This window comes from Artibeus jamaicensis, unplaced genomic scaffold (genome assembly GCF_021234435.1).
Source record: "Artibeus jamaicensis isolate MK-2021 breed Jamaican fruit bat unplaced genomic scaffold, CSHL_Jam_final scaffold_1964, whole genome shotgun sequence".
In the NCBI taxonomy this organism is placed as follows: domain Eukaryota; kingdom Metazoa; phylum Chordata; class Mammalia; order Chiroptera; family Phyllostomidae; genus Artibeus; species Artibeus jamaicensis.
The window spans coordinates 70,810,141-70,832,843 of record NW_026522030.1 but is presented as its reverse complement, the minus strand read 5'-3'; the positions used below and the strand labels follow the sequence as shown (position 1 = coordinate 70,832,843).

The 22,703-nt window shown below is 39.5% G+C and overlaps 1 protein-coding gene across 8 annotated transcripts in view; it reads left to right on the top strand.

The window, feature by feature from the left end:
* The window catches only part of AOPEP (aminopeptidase O (putative)), a 439,006-nt gene that overhangs the window by 359,288 nt on the left and 57,015 nt on the right, over positions 1-22,703 (top strand). For 5 of the 8 annotated variants that reach the window (XR_005080838.2, XR_005080837.2, XR_005080836.2 and 2 more), the window contains one exon: positions 380-454. Coding sequence is in view for 4 of the 8 variants with exons in the window: in XM_037133315.2 (XP_036989210.2) it covers positions 380-454 (75 nt within the window). In the remaining 4 variants the exon portion in view is untranslated. Of the gene's footprint in view, positions 1-379; positions 455-12,678; positions 12,870-22,703 lie in introns of all 8 variants that reach the window. The other 3 variants (XM_053656395.1, XM_053656396.1, XR_008389922.1) reach the window with 2 other exon arrangements.

Below are 22,703 nucleotides of genomic sequence, written 5' to 3'. Positions count from 1 at the left end.
CGGGCGGCACGGTCCCTGCGGTCTTCTCCCTTCAGGGGCGGTGCGTCCCGCGCCGCATTCCTCCCGGGGAGACCCCTGTGGGTAGGCTGGCCATATTTCGTGTGCGACCCCCGCACAAGGGCGGCAACGCGGGCCCAAGACGGAGGAGGAACCGGCTAGTGGAAGGTGACGGCCTCAGCCGGCCACACATCTGCGTGTCCCTAGGCTCCTTACGTTCCCTACGCCGACGCTTCCTGGCTAGTGCCGACGGGCTCCTTTGGTTTCCCCCAGGTGAATCCGCGAAGGTTGCGTGGCCAGGACGTCGAGCGTTTCTCACGCTAAAGGGTGGCCCGCAGGACCTATGGTCCTGTTAAAATGCTCTGTGGTTTTTGAACTTCAGGTGGCGAAATGGAATCAACTGAACCGGAGACCCCGAAAACGGAAACGAAGGGGGACCGAAGAAGTGTTTGAAAAGGTAGGGGTCCCTGAAAGAGCACTGGGTGGAATTCTTGGCAAGTCTCCCCGTCTGCCCCAAAGGACTTGGTTACAAAAGAGTAGCACTTTTTTTAAAGTTTAAATTAAATTTACAGTGGACAGTGAATTTGTGTGGCTAGATCTATAGAAATATTGGCTGGTAATCCTAATGATTATCAACATACAATGTTGTCGTGATAAGATTTGTTTCATGACTATTAAGTAGAGCAACAGGACATACCCGTTGGTGGATTCCATTATCATATTCCAGTAGTATTTTTTATGGCATTGTTAAGTTATCCCTAAAAAAGGAGGGAGACTTCTGAATAAATCACCCACAGTATTGAGCTTCTTTGATTGTGACATGGTAACACACTCCCTCATTCAGGCTTCAGAGTATTCTCAAAAATGGAGAGAGAGGCTGAAAAAAGTGGATTACTTTCGTAAAGCAAATGAGAAATTTGTTTTTCTGAATTTAGAATTTGAGTGTTACTTGGCAGAAGTTTGGCCTACATATTTCCTCCTGACATTGTATTAAGTTAAAGCTTGATTTGTTACTGTGGTAAATATTGTGAAATAAGGTAAGTAGTCTGTTGTTTTCTAAGTGATTTTTACTGAAAATTCTACAAAGTGAATAATGTTACAGCAGATACCATTTTTGTTGCTTTTTAAAATTATTTTAAGTGCTGTTTTTTGACTTTTGATAGCACCAAGGGATTAAAATAGCGGTGTGTTGTTTTTCTGCTGCTAGAATGTATGATGAATCATTCCTGATTCTGAAGCCAAATTCTTGCTGATAGCATTGCTGCCAACTTCTGTGATGTGTTGCCTTAGTATGGGCATTGCAGTGTCCGAGAATGTGCACAAAGCACATCATAATGAAGGTGATATCAAAGTCCCAGAGTGCATTTAAGGATACAAGGATGACTCTAAGAGAATTGGATAAGAAAGTAGCCTAGGATTATAATCATCTGTAGCTAGAGATTCAGTATGTCACTTCATTTAAGCAGTAATAGAAAAAGTTGTCATTTTGAATAGACTTGAGTTTTCTGAGCATGTGGTGGTTGGTTGATGTTTTTAAAAATGTTTGTGAATTGAGGACTGAGAACATAAAATGTACAAAGGAGGAAAAAGAATCATAGTATGCTTAGTATCTAAATAAATATTTTCTAGCTATTATTTTTTAAGCCAAATATAGGATTACCCCAGCACACAATGTGTCATGTATAAAAGAAGGGGAAGCCATTATTTTTGTGGATTACTAGGTACCATCGCTACCAAAATCTGAACTCCATGTAACCATATATGTGACACCCGTGATCTGACCACTGCCTTCTGAGAATGAGAAAGGCGTAGGGGGAAACTGAGGAATATTTCTATCAAGAAAAGTAGGAATTCTTCACTGAACTTTGGCCTTGAAAGAGTATACTGTGTTAGAATTTGTGGGGAGAAGGCATGCATATTTGCCTTTTCTTCTTAGGAAACAGTAGTAGTCTTACAGAGGTTACAAAAATGAAGTAATTTGGGACCAACCTGCTGAAATGCCTTTCAAGGAACAAAGCTTAAAGCTGACTAGCTTTTGAGGTGGATGGGAATTTTTGAAGTTGTCAGAAAATAATTATGGGTATCTCCAGTGTTTCCTCCTGACTCTGTACAGCAGCTGAACCTCTTGCCCACTGTCTGCCTCAACCATGCCCAGGAGAGGTTTTGAAGCTTGCTGAGGCAAAGCATGCACTATTTTCAAGGGCAAGGTGAAAGGGAGTGTACCAAGGCACAGAGGTTACCCTGCCCAGGTGTGTCTACTGATTGCCCCAGTGTCTACTCCAAAATACAGATGGAATTCTGTGTGTAATGAATATTCAAACCGAGGTCATGCAATAACCTTATGCCAGAATTTGAACCTGTTTAGGAATCTAGGTAGTTAACTTATTGTGGAGTGCAATCAATTTTTTTAAATGTCTACCATGCCACAAGTGAAATAGATTAGTCGATTTCTCCTTTTTCATGTATCCACTATATTCTTCTACCACATGAAAACAATGATCTTTTCTGTAGTATTCATTTTATATTACTGTAACATACGAGCCTGGGTTTGAGTCCTTTCTGGTATATGTGTACGTTTTAAATCCAGCCGTTTTCTTTATTTGGCTGCTTTGTTTCTTTGCCTGCCCTGTTTCTCCCCAACACCACCACCCTTAGCCTCCATCTCTTAGTCTCTGTCTGCATCTTCGGGTCGCACACAAGATTCAGCGTGCCTGAGTGAATTTGGTTAACTATTTTTTATTCAACTCTGCTAGAGTCATAACATTTTCCCCTCTGATATTTACTGGCTTCTGGAAAGCATTCTTATGACCTGCTTGAGGAAGGAAAACAGGAATGGTGCAAGGAAAGGGTCAGGAACTGGGACTGGGCAGGGAATTACATGTACAAAATGTAATCTTACAGGAGATGTTGGTATTCTCCCTTAAAGGCGCTAAGCACAGCCCGCTGTAACTTGAAATACTGTACTAGTTGAGTTTTTCAGAGAACTCAGAGGGGGAAGCAAAACAAACTTGCTCTGTGCTCAGCTGTGGGTTAAAATAACGAATAATGAGATAAAGTACACTGGGTGACTGAAATGTACCACCCAGAGAAGTGGTTTAAAATGCTGTGACCCTTCCTCGTCTGTTCTGTTGTGTTGTATCATTCCCATCCCCCCTTCCCACCGCCCCCCCCCCATAGCTCTTTTGTCTTTTTGCTGCCTCACAGACTTTCATATCTTATCTTTCTGAAGATACACCATTCTCTTAACCCATCTTCTATCACTTGTGACATTTTCATTACATTTTATCTTCATATTTTAGTGCTTTTCCACTGGAACAACTGAATTCCTTTAAACTGTTTTTTGTTTAATTTTAAATTGACAAAACTCACGTGTTTTGCTTCTGGTCCTTAGGTGCTTTCTCCTTACATTCTGATATTCTTCCTTTTTCATTATTTTTAGTTCCTTTTATTTAGGTTGAACAATTTGTGCAACAGAAAGGCAAGGGGAACATGAGCAACTACTACACAAAGAACAGTTAGGACAAATGGATCAGCCTGTTCTGCAGGACTGATTAAACAATGGGGTTTGCAACAATGAGTTGTATAATGTGTAGTTTTAAAAATAATGTTAATAGATTTTACTAAATGGCTATTGGCTTTGGAAGGACCCACATTTTTTGTCTGTTTTTATCTTTAACTGACTCAAAGAGAATAAAAATTACACATCACTTTCAAAGATTAAAAAACAATACAATATTTTAAAATAAGTATATGCATGTAAAATAAGGTTTTAAATCATTCTTTGATTGGTATTCTGTAGAATAATATTTTCTGAAATTGAATATTTGAGAAAAATAAATGAATGCCATATAATTCCTTTAAAGGAAGAAGATTCCACTTTTCAGATTCAAAAGAAGCACCCTTTCTACTTTATGCATTATCTAATAATATATGGAGAACAAATTTTAGAATACCCATTTCTGGTTATCAGAATATATGATGATGTCAGAAATATGCACTGATATACTGTTAAAACATTGAAAATTCAACAATATTAAGGCTGACCATTGTCGTTAATAAGTGTTCCTTTATGTGTGCTGGTTTCCAAGTGCGTGGTCTCCGCGAGGGTGCGGTTGCCTGGCCTCTGTTACGATTAGTCATAGAGAACACACGGTGCATGTGGTTTCCAGCAAAAGCACCCTTTAAGCTTCATATTCTTTTCTTTCAGAATCTGAAAAAACAATGCTCTTGGGCATCAAATTGCTTAGAATTTGGTGACATTTTCTTTGATATAGCAAAATGAAACATAAAAATACCTAGAAAGGTGGTTTGGAAAAGTGGACTTAATGGTATTTGATGGCTATTTCGATTGGAGTCAAATGATAAATTCTTTTTTCTCAGCCTTTGAGGAAAAAAACTCTGGGACTATTTTTTTTTATAATCTTCCTAAATTGTACAGCATTGTCACTCAACTTTTATTTCATTTGTTCTTTTCATACACTTGATTCAGAACTGCAGTCAATGATCATCTTAGTATGAATGATAATTCATAGGAGATTTAAAAAATCATGTTTAAAACCCAGCTTGGTTTATGCATTTTACCACATGCATTGCTTTTTTAAAAAGTTTATGCCTTCTAAGAAGATTTTTATTATAATTATAATATTAAAATATTCAACATGATAAAGGTAGGTACAGATTTTAAACTATTTTAAAAAGTGCTTTACTGCTGTTTGTTTTTTGTGCCAAAGATGTGTTTTACATTTGGTTTATGATTTCTGGAAAAGAATATTTAACACTAGTAAAAATTATCTTTTTCTTGAACCCCCACAATAGCACACGGCAACTGTGTGCTTGACTCCTGAGCCATCAAACCACAAAGCCTGGCAGAATGGCACCAGATGAATTCCGGGTGTGCTGAGCCAAGGGCCCCTTCACTGTATGGGAATTACTTGGCAGTTAACAAAATGGGAGCAAAATGGGTGGCATGGACAGCCATAGTCTTAAGCTTAGGTAGCATTTATGTGGAGCGATTTCGCAGGCATGGATACCCTTGCCTCTTTTGGAAAGTGCTCCTGCCCTTCATGACTATCCTGCATTTATAGAGCTGTAATCTCTTATAATAGCTTCATTGATACTTGATCTCCATAGAAAAGCGTTATGGATTCTACCAAGCCACAGCTCTTGAGGCACCAGCCACCCTCCCCTGGAGCCCCCCCCCCCCGTCTGTGAGTGGCTTTGTGTCCTGGGTTGTACTTACTGTGCCTTTGGATGACAACTTACTTGAGTGATGGGGGAAGACAGAGTAATTTATTAAAAGTAATTACAAAGAAACCAAACAAAAGGAGTAATTATAGCACTGTTATTATGCAATTTGTTATTTTATTGAAATATTTGAAACTTAGTCTTAGGAGTGGGTCTCTGTTTTTTCCTTGTGAATCCCTAACAAATACATAATTTATTAAACTGTATAACCCAAGTCTCAAGTTAGATCTAGTTTCACAAGATCTTGGCTTTTTCTTTACCTTTTTTTTTTTAAAGCTGGACCAAGGAAGAATTGCTGAGAAAATGTGTTTTTGGTAGCCTCAGGAAGGAAGTCTCATCCCTATAATTTTATGCCATTAAATTTTCATCTGTTTCATAGATTTATTTTTTTTAAGAATCTGCAGTTGAAAAATGTTATGAGAAATCTGAGTGTACTGAAATTCCTTCCCATTTCAACTAACATAACAGGGAAAATTAAAGAATAGTCATCTACTTACCCTCACACACTTATTTACATATTTTAAAAAGAGCTATTCATATAATAATAGCTGATACTTGTCATGTGTCAAGTGCTGTGCTGCTAAGTGCTTTCTGTGTATCAGCTCATGTAAATGTACATTAAACCAGCGTATGATACAAGGATGTTGTAGACTGAGTCAAATGCTTTGTGAAAGAAAGTAGGTGAGGTACAAAGAAATCAAATAATTACTGTAGAAAAGAATGCTTTGGCCAAGATGTAAAAATTTTTTTTAACCCAGGCTATTGACAGTCCTAGACCACCAGCATAAAGCACACATTTCTGAATTAGGAAAATCCCAACCGGCGTGTCTTTTGAAAGCACTTGAAAGTGTGCAGGTAATTACACTGTTGTTGATTTTAGCAGATTTGATGCCAGCAGCCAGCAGCTCTTCTCTGCCATGGAAGATGAAAGGCATTTTAATATAAAGCATAAGAGTTTGTTTGGATGGAAAAGGGAAGCAGGCAGAGAAAAATTTTGTGACTTTTTAGTTTCTTTTATAGGAATCGGTAGTTATGTTCCTATGACAGAATGCTTTACTTGGCAATCATTCTCATCTTAGGCATTTTAATGAGCTCCAGTTTTGTGCCTGGTATCATATGGCATTAATAAGATGCATTATTTTACTAGCACCTACTGGTGTTGGTGGAGTTTAGGGCCTGTCTTTGTTTCCATTCATCTATTTTAGGAGGCAGGCACTATTGTGTATCTTTAAGTCCAGCAACATGTATTTCATTGATATTTCTAGGTCTCTGCACACAGGAAAAATGATACCCAAGCCTTGAATTGCCAGTCCTTAAAAAAAAGGACCTGATCACATGTAGCCTTGATAAATATTTGTTGAATGAGTCCCCACAGTGGCATTTACCTTGTAAAGTAATACTTGGCTACTGCATTTAAAATTTTTAAAGTTAAGGTTTTAACTTGATTCTTTTGTTCTTTAATGACAGAGGTTTACATCAAAGCACATTGCCAGAGCTCTCCTGGCTTTGTTGTGGGTCCTGTTTCCATTGCCTCTATCAAGAGAGCTCTCAGAGCTGCGAAGGATGGACAGTGGTCTCTGGAGTGTTCACTTGACTTTCGCTTTCCTCTGAAAATCCTTTTATTTAATAGGCCAGTTAAGCTAATTTACATTCGTTGTAAAATTGATGTTTGGCCATGATTCTTTCATATAGTTTTATGCTATATATTTCCTCTTGTCCATTTTTTTTGTTTTTAGGAAGGCTTGTATTTTTTTCTACAGTTATTTTGCCATAACATATTTTTGCCTCTCAGCTGCTTTTTTCCTTTTGCTCTGTATATTCCTCGATGTGTGAGGAATAGTAAAATTAGATATTAAACTTTTCTTGCCCATTATCTCTCTATCTCATGTCATGTAACTTGAAATACTGTCTTTTTACTTCCAGGTAAACACTTTAACACAGTCCGTGGGTTTACTGTGTTTCTCATGTAGTCTTTTTATCCCCCTCCGCCCCCCTTGTGGTAGCTGTGCTGTATTTGTCAGAACATGTAGACATTACATGCTATACTATGTCTTTTATAAAATCACTTAGTTTTAATTCTGCAAGTAAACCTGTATTTAATGCTCATCATCTACACTTTATTAAATTTCAGTCATTTTGTTGTTTTAAACCTAGTTCTCTAGTAGATTCCTCAGCAAGAGCTTGGGGCAACTGTATTTCCAGAGTTCTTGCATGTTTATAAGTTTGTGCTCTTTATAGGTGGAGGTCAGTTCAACTAGACATAAAATCTTTGTCTCAAATTTCTTTATTTAACTATCTTAAATACATTCATCCATCATCTTCTGTAAAGTCTGGTGCTGGTCTCATTTCTTTCCTTCATAGTCACCTGGTCTTTGAATGCCCAGATTTTTTTTCTTTAAATTCCAAATTTTTTCCTGTAATATGTTTCATTACGGGTCAATATTCCTAGTTTGTCACTTGGCTTTTGAGCTTATTTTCCTCATTTGTAAAATTATAATAATCATAACAAAGTATTTTACATGTATTTTAATTTTTTGTTAGGAACTTTAAAATTTGTGGGCAGCCAGACTTAAATGGCTTTATCTTTGTGAGAAATCAAAAGCGAACACTAAAGTTTTCTGTTTCCTGGCAGTAAATAAACTCTGATTCCGTGTGGTACAGGCTGTCTGAACCCACACATGGTGAACTACTGGCCTAAAGCAGTGATACCGTTTGAAGTATCTTATTCAGAGAACTCCATCTCCATTTCATTCTTCTCACATTCTTTGTCCATCATATGTTAGTTTCTCACATAAAACTCTGGGTTTACACAATCTTAGTTTATATGTGCCTAGAACAATACACAGAAAAGAAGTTAAAGGACTCTTATTTTTCAGATGAGAAGAGCTGAAAACCCAAGTCAGTGTAATCAGCCAGCATGTGTTCTTGAATTTGTTAATGCATAAGGCCCTGTGTAAGATGTTGCTGGAATATACCAAAGAAACAGGAGATGTCATTTGTGGCCATGGGAGATAAAACACACAACAGATCAGAGACCTTTTACAAAGCAGCATGTGACAAATCCAAACCACTGTGGCGCAAACTAAGGACGTGCGTATATGATACATTTTACCTGAGGCTACTCTGGACTCGAGTTTCCATGCCTGGGCCTTGTTTTGATAAAACAATCCTTTAGGCCTGCAAGCTGGAAGTTATGGTGGGAAATTAGGTAATTGAATCAACTGAATCAATTTTAATGCTTTTACCTGATTTGTAAGTATAGATAGGGGTTTGATTGATGTACGTGTAAATAGTGTTAGTATCTTTATTTGACTATGTGATTTAAAAAAATAAATTTATCCATTTTTTGCAAGTAAAGCTGGAACCCAACATAGAAATTCTGGTTATACTTATGAATCATGATGATTTGGAAATCCAAGACTAGAAATATAATACTCTATAATTCTGTATAAAACACATTCCTTATTAAATTCTGTATTGATTTAAACAATTTACTAATTTTATTGCATATTCACAATATACAGAACTCTCAGTGAAGCATAGAGAGTGCATGTATGATGGAACACGAGCCTCAAAGAGTTTACAGTTGTAAAAAACTATAAAGAATGGAAAACAGTATTGAATCAAACCTGTATCAGAGGTTCAATAGGTATGTACACAGAGCAATTTCTGTCTCTGTTGGAAACTGAAAGAAAGTCATACCACTTTTGACTATTTGCATTATCTATAAGCCTTGTCCAGGCTGATAGGACACAAATATTTGTTTTAGTTACTCAGCTTTTGTTGTTTTGTAGAATTGAGGAGGTTATGATTTCTGTTTTTAAAATTCAGATTGACATCATGAGAGCATAGCTGAAACTAAAATTAGCATTTCTCTTTGGCACACTAATCAGTGCTACAGCAAATTTTTAGGCTTCTGAACTTGGACACATACGTTTTCACACTATTTTTCACCTTTTATTTGCATTTGAGTTTTGGTTTTTTTTTTCTTTAAACTTTTGGTTTTAAGGCAAAATGAGAAATGGGAATTTGTAGGATTAAGGGTGGTAACTTGAGGTGCTAGAGCTCTTCAGAGTTTTTCTCTTTTGTGATTTTTGTATGATGTGTTTCGTCATTCAGAAGACATCTCATTTTCTCACCAGCACGTATTACAATAGTATGACTTCTCATTTTAAAAAATATTAAAAAATAGTTATATATCCCTTGTATCTTTCTGATTATGAGAATAAATGGGCTTGTCAACAGGGCCACAAAAATGACATTAAATGTATATCCAAATCATTTAACACTTTACGTATCTTTCTGTACATCAAGAAATGTTGGTTTTTCAGAGCATTAAGTTCTAAATCTACATCTGTGAAGATTCAGATTTTATATTTATGAAAGCAGGAGAATAAACTGATTTGCCATAATTAATACTAGGGAAACTGTCTAAAATGAGAAAAAAACAGTCTCAGAAAATATGTTTTTAGTTTTCTGGCATTTTTGTAGAAAAGGCAACAATAGTCATTATGTGGCCTCATTTATAACTGAAAGTCATAAGCTCATGCTTTTAATTTGTGTGGCAATTTTTGTTCGGTATTCAGAAAAGAAAGTCATGTTAACCATGAAGGGCATGAGATACTAAAGAGAAACAGCAGGAAAGATTTAGAAGAGAAACAGAAATAACTCTGGATTATATGCATATACAGTCGAGTTTCTAATTTTTTTTCTCAACTCTTACAACTTGTACATACACAAGGTGTGGTTTTCGGTGTTGAGGATGCAAGATGCTCCCGTGGACAGCTGCAGACAGTGGTTCTCATTTTCTCTTAATAGCTTCATTGAGTTATAGGTCTTATATATTTTATGCATAAAATCCACCCACATACAGTTGGGTGAGTTTTAAGAAACTGATACAGTTGCAAACCATCACCACAATCCAGTTTGAGAACATTTTCATCAGCAGAAAGCTCTCTTGTATCCGTTTGTTGTCCGTCACGGCCACCCCTGCCTGTAGCCACAGAAGACTAAACCTGCTTTCTGCCTTTATAGCTTTACTTGTTCTGGAAATTTCATATAAATGGAATCATCCGGAACTTCAGTTTTGAATCTGGCTTTTTAAATTTAGTATACTGGTTTGAGGTTCAGCAGTGTTCCATGTATCAGTAACTTGTTCCTTTTTATCAAAAAGGATAGGGTATGGATGGACATTTTGTTTATCCGTTTATTAGTTGACAGATGTTTGTATTTTTTTTTGTAGTTTTTCGCTTTTGTGAGTAGTGGCTTGCTATCTCTGTGTACATTTCTCTTGGGTAGATACCTAGGATTGGTGTGGCTTGACCATATTGTTGGTTTATGTTTAACATTTTAAGAAAGTGCTAAACTATTTTCCAAAGTGGCTGCACTGTTTCACATTCCCACCAACAGTGTTTCTGTACCTCACATTCCCAGTTTCTGTACCTTTATCAACAGCACTTGGTATTGTCAGACTTCATTTTCGCCATTCTTGTGGACGTCGAATCATACCTTTGGCACATAATGCTTTTGTTTCTCCAGGGTCTGAAAGTGTCCAGATACCCTAATATGCTTTTGACCTCCATTTTGCAGGTCAGAAGGCAGTGGCACAGTAAGTGGAAAATCTAAGTGTCTCACCCAAGATCCCCAAATGAGTCACTGAGTCCACAGTCCTCAGGCGTCAGAATTGCAACAACCTGCTTTTGTTCAGCCTCTTGGCTCCCTGTGACTCAGGGATCTCTGTGTCCCAGCGGCCTCATTGGGTGTGGCTTTCTTTTGATCTTTGCAGAAGGACCCATTCTTACCCTCTCTGGAATTTCTTCTGATGAAATCCATTTGCTTTCTGGGAGGCGTGCTCACAGCTTAGTGAGGTGGCCCTCCCTGCCCCTCAGCTGTAGTACCACAGGCCTTGGGTGGCTCAGGCCTGGCTTCCCTGGTGGTCCCACATTGGCTGTGCCGCCACCTGTCACCCTGTCAAAGGGTGTGGATACTTAACCTTGCCAGAGTCTTGTGAGAGTGAAGTGAGGTGACTTATCTAAGACAGCTAGCCCTTGCTAAATACTTAATACATTTTAGAGCACCTCTTCAAAAACATTGTGAAAGTAATTACCTGATGGCATGTGGGTAGCAGTATCATTCATGTGCATGTTCTTCTCCATGACAGTGAGACAGAAATATTTCTTAAATTTATTTACAGACTTAAAGTAAATTGGCCTTGGTTTCTTCCTGTAACTTGGTTTTTAGTTTGAAGCAAATATGGCAGTGGTACTTGTACAAGCCTATAGGGGTTTGTGTGTGTGTGTCTCTCTCTCATTCACTGTCCCTCTCCTGGTTTTATATGAAAGGTGACCAGTCGCATTGCTCATCGATACTGAGTTCCTTTGTTGGCCTCTCTCTCTGGTTTGTCCACTGCACTGGAGTTCACTGCCACTGTTCCTCTTCCGGACTGGAGGGACCCAGAGTGTTCTTCAGGCAGTTGATAATATTTTGTTTTCTAGCAAAGTTCCATTCTAGACCAGTTGATGATTATTTTTATACTTACTAAGTCATTGCTTTTATTTCTTTTGCTCAAACTACCTCTATTCAAAGTTCCCTTGAAGGCTGGGGGAGCTTATGCAGGTATCCAGCTAATGTAAAGCACTTACTAAGGGGCGCATCTCCTCCTCCATTGTCACTTTACAGTGTATTTCTTGTCTGTGGGAAAGTTCCAGCAACCTCTGTTACCTTTTGCTAGACAGTGTTGCAATGTTTTAATTAATTTCATGACAAAAAGTAAGTTCTAGTACAGGTATTGTCAATGAAAAGATTATTTTCTGTGAATAAATGTTTTCTGTGAAACAGAAAATAAATTATTTTCTATGAAACAATTTTGGTTATATTGAGTTTCTAAATGTTAAAGAAAACAGTTTTTACATTTGTGGAAATCTCATCTCGGTACCGTGCTCCCATATAGGACATCAAGAAGAACTAAAAGTGGAGGTAACTTCAGAAAATAACATCACCGTGAGCAAGGAGCTGATTAAAAATAACTGCAAAATTGCATATGCAAAATTATATATCAAAGTCACAAGGGGAGTATAGTGGTGTGAAGCTACCAGAAATCCTAAATACCTCAGTCTGCTGGGCCATGGAAAGGAAACGGAAGCGGGGGAGGGTCGCAGGGGAAGTCGAGTCACTCAGGTTTCATTTTAGTGCTTTTTGGGTGTCCGATGCAGGAGTGGAGTCATTAGACTTGGAGAAGGCCTTACAGTTTTTCTAAGTCCAGTTCCTGCACGTGAGAGCATGGAGGCCCTGTGAGTTTAGGTCATAGGTTGTGTCCCTTTTTTTGCTCTTTTCAGCTGTCTGTCTGGGCGGCCCCCCAGTATCAGGTGTGGAGGAAGAGCACAGCTTTGGGTTTCTGGTAACAGGAGTGTCAGACTGGTTTTTGTTGTTCTGTGACAGAGACACTGAGAGAAGCAAGGAAAGAAGGTTGTGAGACTCAGGACGCCCCTATGAGGCCTTCCTTTGTGGCCCAGAAACACTTTCTGATTGAGAGCCTTTTCCTGGTTGACAGAACACCAGTCCACCCTGGTGCAGAATTTGAGAACCGTCCCTCCAGAGAGCGGGCAAAGGAGACAGCTGGATGTCTGCAGGTTTGACATGAAATTTTTCTTCTCATATTAAAATAGTGAGTTATACAAAGTATAGGTCATTTGAAGTTTTGTGATGCTTATCATAGACCAAGCAACTGAGACATGAAATTGTTTTTTTTGTTGTTTTTTTAAATCAAACATAAGTGTGGCCAGATAACTAGGCGTTAAATTGGAATGCAGTAAAGGTAGTCTCACAGATGCCTGTTCTTCAGTTCTTGAAGATAATTTTTTCTTTTTAAATATTTTTTCCTTACCCAAGGATGTTATCATTTGCTTTTTTAGAGAGAGAGAGGAATGAGGGAGAGAGAAACACTAATGCAAGAGAAGCATCGATTGGTTGCTTCTGTTCACACCCAGTCAGGAGATCTGTGCTGGGGCCGGGGATCATATGTGACTAGACCAAGGGTTGCACATGACCACGCCCAGACTGGGGATGAACCTACAACCTAGGTATGTGCCCTGACTGGGAATCAAACCCACAACCTTTCAGTTATGGGCCGGTGCTCCAACCACTGAGCCACACCAGCCAGGGTGCAGATAATTTTTTAATGTATATGTTATTCATATTTTGATGTATTGCAAATTTAGACTTGTGTGAGGTTTTTCTACAGCCTATGACTTGCCTGTTTACTTGCAGGCCAAATTATACCTCCTCCGTTGCAAAACAGTATGGCTAAAACTAATGCTGAACTTGGATAATAAGAGGCTTAGTTTTCCAGAGCTCTCTCTACTGTTGTACTGTTGTGCTTTTCTCAGGGCAAAATCAGTAGAAATACAGTTATTTTATTTAGAAAAAAAGTTGCTTGTGTTTTCTCTGCAACACAGCTGACAGATACAGGATAGTTCCCAAAATGGGCTGGTGAAAAAAAAAGTAGGTAGCGAGCTGCTTCAGACTTGTAGAGGACACCCTCCCCTCTCAGCAAAACAAAAGGTGTTGGAGAGAAAGGCCTTGGATGATACTCCTGCAATACTAATCCTGGCATATTTTGAGTCTTTGTTCGAGGTTGAATCAGTGACTTCAACAGTAGTATTACCCAATCATATAGTACCAGACAAGCTGAATGATGCTGAACTACCTTCCAGCAAAGGATTATTGATGTACCACTGCATGTAGCTTGGGTATGTGTGAATACAAAAACACTCACACAGTGTATCTGTTTCATTGGCCTTTGACCTCCAAGCAGGGGAGGTTTGGGCCAAGGCTGCCATTATGGAGGGAAGTTATAGGTGTTATTTCCAGAGCTGACACTGCTTGCCTTTCACTCTGACTCATGTTCAGAGCTGTGTAATGCAGTTACTTTCATCGTGAGCCATCCTGGGGGAAGAGGCTCAATGGAAAAAGTGAAGGTGCAGCAAACCAGGCTCCAGATCAGAGGGCAAGAGATAATAACGCTTTTTTGTTTCGTTGTGAACTTCATAATCCCTTTCTTAGGAACTGTCATAATCCTAATGGAGTTCAAGATAATACAAAAGAGGAAATCTGACTTGTTGCTACCAGACTTCTTGCTCTTGTTCAAATTCTTAACAGAAGGAAGGAAGAAGAATAAAATACTGATTGTTGTAGATTCTGAATGTGTATTCCTAATTCCTCAGTTTTAAATATTTTTGTATCAACCCTGTTTTGCAATCATGCACTGTTCAGAGAAGAGAGAGGGGTGTATTATACCTATATGTGCTTCTTCATTGTTAGCACTTAACTTCAGAATGGTCTCCCAGCTTCCAGAGAGTAAGGAGCATCATTCACAGGAACATTAAGTACAGAGAAGCATCATTATAGTTTTCTTGGTAGGATTTTTTCCTGTGAAAAACTGTTACCAGCATATTTGGAAATACTTTTTTCTTCTCTTCCCTTTTTTTTTTTTTTTTACATTTTATTTATTTATTTTTAGAGAGGAAGGGCAGGAGAGAGGGAGAGAAGCAATCAATGTGTAAGAGATACATCTTTAAGCTGCCTCTTACATGCCCCCAGCTAGGGCCCATAACCTAGGCATGTGCTCTGCCTGGGAATTGAACCTGCAACCCCTTGGTTCGCAGGCTCACACTCAATGCACTGAGCACACCAGCCAAGGCATAGTGTCTTTTTTTTTAAGACAGTTCATTATAGTAAATCTTAATATCAGAAATAATTAAAAATTAAAATAGCTGTTGTAACAAGCTCAGTTAGAAAGTGTTCATTTGTCAATATCATTTACTTCCCAGTTTTTCAACTCAAATTTTCTTAGCAAGAGAATGTTAATCTTTTGTGGATGAATACTTTTTAAAATCTTTTTCCCCAAATGTGTGGTTTCCTATAATGCCTCTCTCCATAGAACTTGGGAGGTGGCCAAAGCTGTTTCTTGAAGTTGTGAAGTCCATTTCTCCCCTCTGTAGTCCTTCAGGATATGGGATTAAAGTCAGATAGATGGATTATAGTCCCCCTCTTCAACCCTTACTAGCTTTTGTACCTTGGACAGTTAGCCTGTATGAGCCTTGGTTTCTTCATCTATAAAATAGTTTCTGTAAGCATTTAGGAAAAGCTACTACTAGGTCATTGCTCACATTTTTAGTAATATTAGTAAAATATTGATGTTATTGATGGTGGGCTTTTCCCATACCATTTTCAGGGTTTAAAGTCCTTTGTCATCTCTGTCATTATGAGAAACAAAGAAGCCCTAAGAACCAGTAGGATAAGCCAAAGAATGTAGCCATAGGAAGGGTGGCCATAAGGGCACATGTTTAGAACATCAGTGTGGCATCTGTGGGCCAGCTGAAGTGTCCCCAGCATTAAGGCTAGGGAGGCAGCCTGAGTACTTCTCCAGCAGGTCCCAGCCACTCCTAGAGGCTTACCCAGGAATCTGCTGTGTGGGGCCACTCTGTCTCACGCAGTTACCACCTCTGGTTCTGTTGGACCTTTCCACTGGTCCCCTCTAAAGAAGGTTTTAGTTGAAGTCATAAGAGCTATTTTTATTGATTTTGATTCAGATCTTAAAGTGATCTCAATTTGCAAAAGGTCTAGCCATCCAGAAGTACAGTGCTTGCTGGTGCCCTGAGCACTGGAGAACTCCAGGAAGCTTTCAAAAGCAAGTGCTGAGATTATCCCCACTACTCACCACCTCCCAGCCTCCAGCAACTATGAGGTTTGAGTTTACAATAACTATCATTCTTATGTAGAACTGGCTTAGAATAGTAAGTTTCCCCAGGCACTGACTTACTAATAGAAACCCACTTAGAAGAAATGGGCCTGGTATTTGTCTCAAGTATGAGTAATGTGTTATGCATGATTTACAAAAGCTTAGCATAATGTCCTTGCTTCTGTAAATCAGGATCAATATTTTTAAGAGAGTCTTAAGAAATATTGACCGTTTCTATCAGATTTGATCCTCTTACCACTTTCATACTGACTGTTGTTTTTTTCTTATTCAGAAACTTAGTGCACATTAAAAAAAAAAAACTAAAATGCTTATTTTCTGTGTGTGGTGCATGGGCTGAAGCTTCCAGCTGGGACCTCCTGTCAGTAAGTAGGTGGCAGGGGCAGTCTGAGTGTCCTGGCTGTGGACAGTCAGAAAACTCTGGAGACTCTGACTAGCTTGTCCTTGCTCTTATTTCTTTCATGACCCATTTCCCAGCAGGGTATTCTATATGCTTGCTGCCCTGTCCCTTAGTCTTCCATGAATATTGTCAGCTCACAGAAGTCAGATGTGGCGCCGTTGTCTGGTCCACATGCTCAGTCGCAGCAGCAGTGCTGGCTGCTGGTTACTCCCTCGCCCTGCTGAGAGAAGGGCTGTGTCAGAGGGCTCTGTCATGAGCCCACAAAGCAGAGCTGATACATTGGCCTTCTGCCCAACTGAGTACAGCAGTGAGTGTATGTAGTAGGTGCTTGGTAAAAGTTGACTTGTTAGGTGATGGAAGGTGAAGGCAGATAAGTTGTCTTAGGACATCATACACAGTATGTCTGTTTAGCTGACTGAGAATATTCATGATGCAAAACTATGAAGGTGATACTGACTCTAACAGATAAAGCCTAACCTTGAGGTTTGGGAAGTAAGTGACTTGTATTAGACCTTAGTATATGAACTAAACACAAGAATTTTCTGATTTCCTCATTTCCTGATGTTCAGAGTGTCTATTATCATGCTTAGCCTTGTGCCCAGCCTGGGTTTACCCTTCACAAAGGTCCTGTGTTCATAGGGCAGTGGACTCTGCATTCCCAGGCCCAGCACTGCCCTGCCAGCAACAGGCAGTAATAAGTAAGCCCCTCCTGGTTACTGGCTAATAGGGCCATGACCCAGTTTGAACTCTGTAATAAGGAAAGAGCAGATTTATTTGCTCCCCCTGAGTGCCTCCCTCCCCCCATGCTCCTTTATTATCTTTAAGAGGAAATTAAACAGCAAAATTCTGCATTCTCATAATGTTAATGGCCTGATGTCATCTTTTCCACTCTGGAGTCAAGTAAGAGGGACAACCAAAACACAGATGTTATGCTTTGTAGTTGCCTAATGCTTTAGCTGTAGGCTGTGTGTGTGTGTGTGTGTGTGTGTGTGTGTGTGTGTAACAACCTGGAGGTATAATTCACATATTAAAATTCAGTGTATGTAATCTATGGATTTTTAGTAAATTTTCCAAGTTGTGCAGTCATCCACATCACCAGTCCAGTGTTAGAACATTTGCATTACCCCACTGACATCCCTGGTGCCCAGCAGCAGTCACTCTCCATTTCCTCTTCTCCCCTGCCCTCCACAACCAGGGATCCACTTTCTGTTCTTATAGATGTGCCTTTATGGACATTTCATATCTGTGGAATCCTGTAATATGTGGCCTGTGTGTTTGCCTTCTTTCACTTAACATAATGCTTTTGAGGTTTACCTGTTCTGCACCATGTGTCAGTAGTTTGTTCCTTTTTATTCCTGAACAGTATTTCATTGTGTGGATGTAGAACATTTTGTCTGTCTGTTCACTAGTTCATGGGCATTTGGGTGGTTTCAAGTTTGGGGCTCTCATGAATAGTGGTGCTTTAGAGACTCAGTTTTCTTCGTAGTTCTCTCAGGTATATGTAGGAGCCATAGAGTAAATTTATGTTTAACTTTAGTAACTGCCAGATTGTTTCCCAAATGGTTACACCATATTATATTCTCACCAGGGATGTATGAGGGGTTCCAGTTTCTCCACATCCTCACCGCAGGCTATACTTAAGGAATAATATTAACCTTTGACTCTTACTTGATATTTTTATAAACAAAATAAAGCTAGGGGGTTGTTCTGGCAAAGATGGAGGCATAGGTAGACACACTGTGCCTCCTTGCACAACAAAAATTAAGGACAACAAATATTTAGAAACAAAAAACAACCAGAACTGACAGAAAATTGAACTGTATGGAAGTCTGACAACCAGTCATCCAGAGCATGAGAGGGGCAGAGTCAGTGGCCAGGGGAGAGGGGTCGAGGCAGGAAAAAGCGGTGGTTGGTGGACCTGGGTGCAGGGTGGCAATGAGCAGACCCAGTGAGGTGGGCAAGGTGGCTGGGTGACCGCGATCACACATCTGTGCACTGATAAACCAGATGAAAGCGGGCAGCAAGACAGACCATGCAACCCAGAGTGAGCCCAGCCCTGGGAAATAAAGCCTGAAAGCACTGATTGAAAACACTTGTGGGGGTTGAGGTTCTGGGAGAGACTCCCAGCCTCACAGGAGAGTTCGTTGGAGAGACCCACAGGGTCCTACAATGTACATAAGCCCCCCACCCAGGAACCAGAACGGCCCAATTTGCTTGCGGGAAGTGGCAGAAGGGACTGAAATCAAAAGAGAGCACTAGAGCGGAGCATGTACCATTGTTCCCTTTCTGACCCCGCCCCCACATACAGCCTCACAACCCAGCTACTGGGTTGCCCCACCCTGGTGAACATATAAGGCTCCGCCCCTCACTACATAACAGGCTAGACCAGACCCCCCCCCCAAAAAAAAGGCTCAAGTGGAAGAACAGATCAAAGCCCCAGAGCCAATACAACTAAGCAACCAAGAGATAGCCAGCCTATCAGATGCATAGTTCAAAGCACTGGTGATCAGGATGCTCAAGGAATTGGTTGACTTTGGTCACAAATTAGATGAAAAAATGAAGGTTACACTAAGTGAAATAAAGGGAAATGCACAAGGAACCAATAGTGATGGGAAGAAAACTGGGACTCATATTAATGGAGTGGACCAGAAGGAAGAACAAAACAACCAAACAGGAATGAAGAAACAAGAATTCAAAAAAAATGAGGAGAGGCTTAGGAACCTCCAGGACATGTTTAAGTGTTACAACATCTGAATTACAGGGGTACCAGAAGGAGAAGAGGAAGAGCAACAAGTGGAAAACTTATTTGAACAAATAATAAAAGAGAATTTCCCCAATCTGGCAAAGGAAATAGACTTCCAGGAAGTTCAGGAAGCTCAGAGAGTCCCAAAGAAGTGGGACCCAAGGAGGAACATACCAAGGCACATCATAATTACATTAGCCAAGATTAAAACGAAAGAGAATTCTAGAAGCAGCAAGAGATAAGGGGACAGTGACCTACAAAGGAGTTCCCATTAGACTGTCATATGCTGGAATTTTCGGATTTCTCAAAAGATACCTCTCTTTTTCAGATTTCTCAAAAGAGACCTTACAGGCAAGAAGGGGATGGAAAGTATTGCAAGTCATGAAAGGCAAGGACCTACATCCAAGATTGCTCTATCCAGCAAAGCTTTCATTTAGAATGTAAGGGCAGATAAAGTGCTTCTCAGATAAGGTCAAATTGAAGGAATTCATCATCACCAAGCCCTTAGTATGTGAAATGTTAAAGGGATTTATCTAAGAAAAAGAAGATAAAAAATACAAACAGTAAAAAGACAGCAAACTTACAGTTATTAACAACCACATGTAAAAAGCAAACTAAGCAAAACAGCTAGAAGAGGAACAGAACCACAGAAATGGAGATCACATGGAGGGTTAGCAACAGGGGAGTGGGAGGAGGGGGGGTGAAAGGTACAGAGAATAAGTAGCATAGACAATAGGTAGAAAATAGGGGGAGGGCAAGAGTAATGTGGGAAATACAGGAGCTAAAGAACTTATGACACATGGACATGAACTAAAGGGAACAAGAACCCAATGTGGGTGGGAAGGGGTGTGCAAGGTGGACGGGAATGAAGAGGGGGAATGGGGCAACTGTAATAGCATAATCAATAAAATATATTTCAAAAGAAAGCTAGGAAGTTCTGTAAGGTTTTTGCAGTTTTTCAAAATTGTTGTTAACACATGCTAACTGAAATTGCAGTCCATGGTACTCTACCTTCACTAATCTGTAGGTTCTACCACCAGTCATGCTTGCACTAGTTTAATAACATCCTGTTTGTTTTCTTGTAAACTTGATATAAACTATGGAAGGTGTGTGTTTGAGAAAGAGATGTTAATTATCTAAAAACTAAATTGTTTACTTTGAGAAAGAATTTTATTTTCAGGGGAAACTATTTCTTTTGTCTCCGTGTTACTCAAACCAAAGGTTGGAAGTTTATATTTCTGCTGTGCACATTGCTTTAATATAAAGTAGACACATGTGCCTATAGAACCTTTTTTATGATGCTTTAAATAATTAAATGGTAAAGTTTCTATGGAATGAGGTAGCTTTTAAGGGTTCTTTATTAAAAGTGCAACTGGGGCTGTTTCCAAAGTCCTGACAAATGCTGTCCAAGAAGAATTTATCACATCATTGGGAGTGGCAGGGGTCACTATACACTGTTAAGACCACATGGAGAAAGTTGTTCATTATTTTTGTTTATTCCAGGAGTTGCAGGTATGTTTTCTTTTAGCAATGAGTTTATCAAATACACATATTTTTCTAGATAAGTCATTATAACCAGTCATTCTGTTAAAATAGCCCTTTCATCATGGGTGACGTTCATGACCACTCTTTGGGAATGAGCAGAAGCATGTGTCTCAGAGTTCCAGCCAAGATGGAGGCATAAGTAGCAAAGCCTTGCTTCCTTGCGCAACAAACAGAAGGATAACAACCAATTTAAAAACAGTAAACAATCAGAACTGCCAGAAAAATCAAACTGCATGGAACTCCGACCAAGGAGTTCATCCTGACAAGTAGGAGGGGCAGAGATGGGCACCAAGTGGAAGGGACACAAGGCAGTGGACCGGGCAGGCAAGGCTGGGCTGTCTGAACAGAAAACTAAAGACTCAGAACCTCCAGTTGTAAAATAGTGTGGAGATTGCAGTTGGCGGGAAAAACTCCCAGTCTCACAGAAAAGTTTATTGGAAAGTGGGGCTAGATTAGAACTGGTGAGCAGCATTGTTCCCTCTCTGACCCTTCCCCCACAGACAGCCTCACAACACAGCAAAGTGGGTTGCCCCACCCTAGTGAATACCTAAGGCTTTGCTCCTATGCAATATAACAGGTGCACCAAGACAAATAAATGTGGCCCAAATGACAGAACAGATCAAAACTCTGGAAAAAGACAAGGAAGGAGATAGAAAATTTCTCGGATAGATGCAGAGTTGACAACACTGGTAATCAGGATACTCACAGAAATCATAGAGTTTGGTCACAAAATGAAGGAAGAAATGACAGCTACAAAAAAATTAAATAAAGCAAAATGTATACGAAACCAACAGTGAAGGGAAGGAAACTGGCACTCAAATCAACGATCTGGGGCAAAGAGAAGACATAAACATCCAACCAGAATGAAGAAATAAGAATTTTTTTTAAATGAGAGGCTTAGGAACCTGTGGGACAACTTTAAGCACTCCTACATCGACTGAATTACAGGGGTGTCAGAAAGAGAAGAGAAAGAGCAAAAAGTTGAACATTTACTTGAACAAATAATGAAGGAAAACTTCCCCAATTTGGCCAAGGAGATAGATTTCCAGGGAGCTAAGACTATCAGCTGATTTCTCAAGAGAAATCTTGCAGGCAAGAGAAAAGGCTGAAGAGAAGTATTCAAAGTCATGAAAAGCGAGTACCTACAACCTAGATTACTCTATACAGGAAGGCTGTCATCTAGAATGGAAGGGCAGATAAAGTGCTTCCCAGATAAGGTTAAGTTAAAAGAGTTCATCATTAACAAGTTCTTACTATATGAAATGTTAAAGGGACTTATCTAAGAAAAAGAAGATCTAAAATTATGACCAGTAAAATGACAACACACTCATAACTATCAATAACTAAACCTAAAAAAACAACAAAAACTAAGCAAACAGCTAGAACAGGAACAGAATCAGAAATGGAGATCACATGGCAACTCATCAGTGGGGGGATGCGTGCTGGAGGATTCTACAGGTGAAAAACCTGTGTCTAATATTTGAGCCTAGAACCTCTTTTATATGCATGGTTTTAATATTTACTGGTATTGCTTTCTAGTATTGCTACTGTCAGGTAAATCTGGGAGGATTGTACTGTGTTGAATTTTCTCAAGACTTGTTTGCCATTTCAGAAAATCATGTCATCAGTGGGGATGCTTTTGTGTCTAACTACGTGGTACACCTGCTTCAGTTTTCATTAGTAGCTGTGTTCACACAGATTCCCGCCTCTCATTGCCTTATAGGGTACTCAGACTTGTGAATACCAAAATTCATAACAGTGCTTTCTGACTCACTGTCCTAATTCATCTTTATGTTACAGACAGAGCACTGTATTATGGTCCTCTCTCCTGTTGTTTGTGTTACGCGTTTAAGGTGTCTAAAGATTTCATTTCAAGATCATTTTAAATCTGAGGCATTGTTTCTGATAATGTGAGAGCCATTGGCTCCAGGTAGCAACAGTCTTTTGGTCTATGTTGTAAAATACTAAATTCTTGTGAATGTGGGCAGAAGTGGCCAGGTGACGGGAGGCAGTTGCAG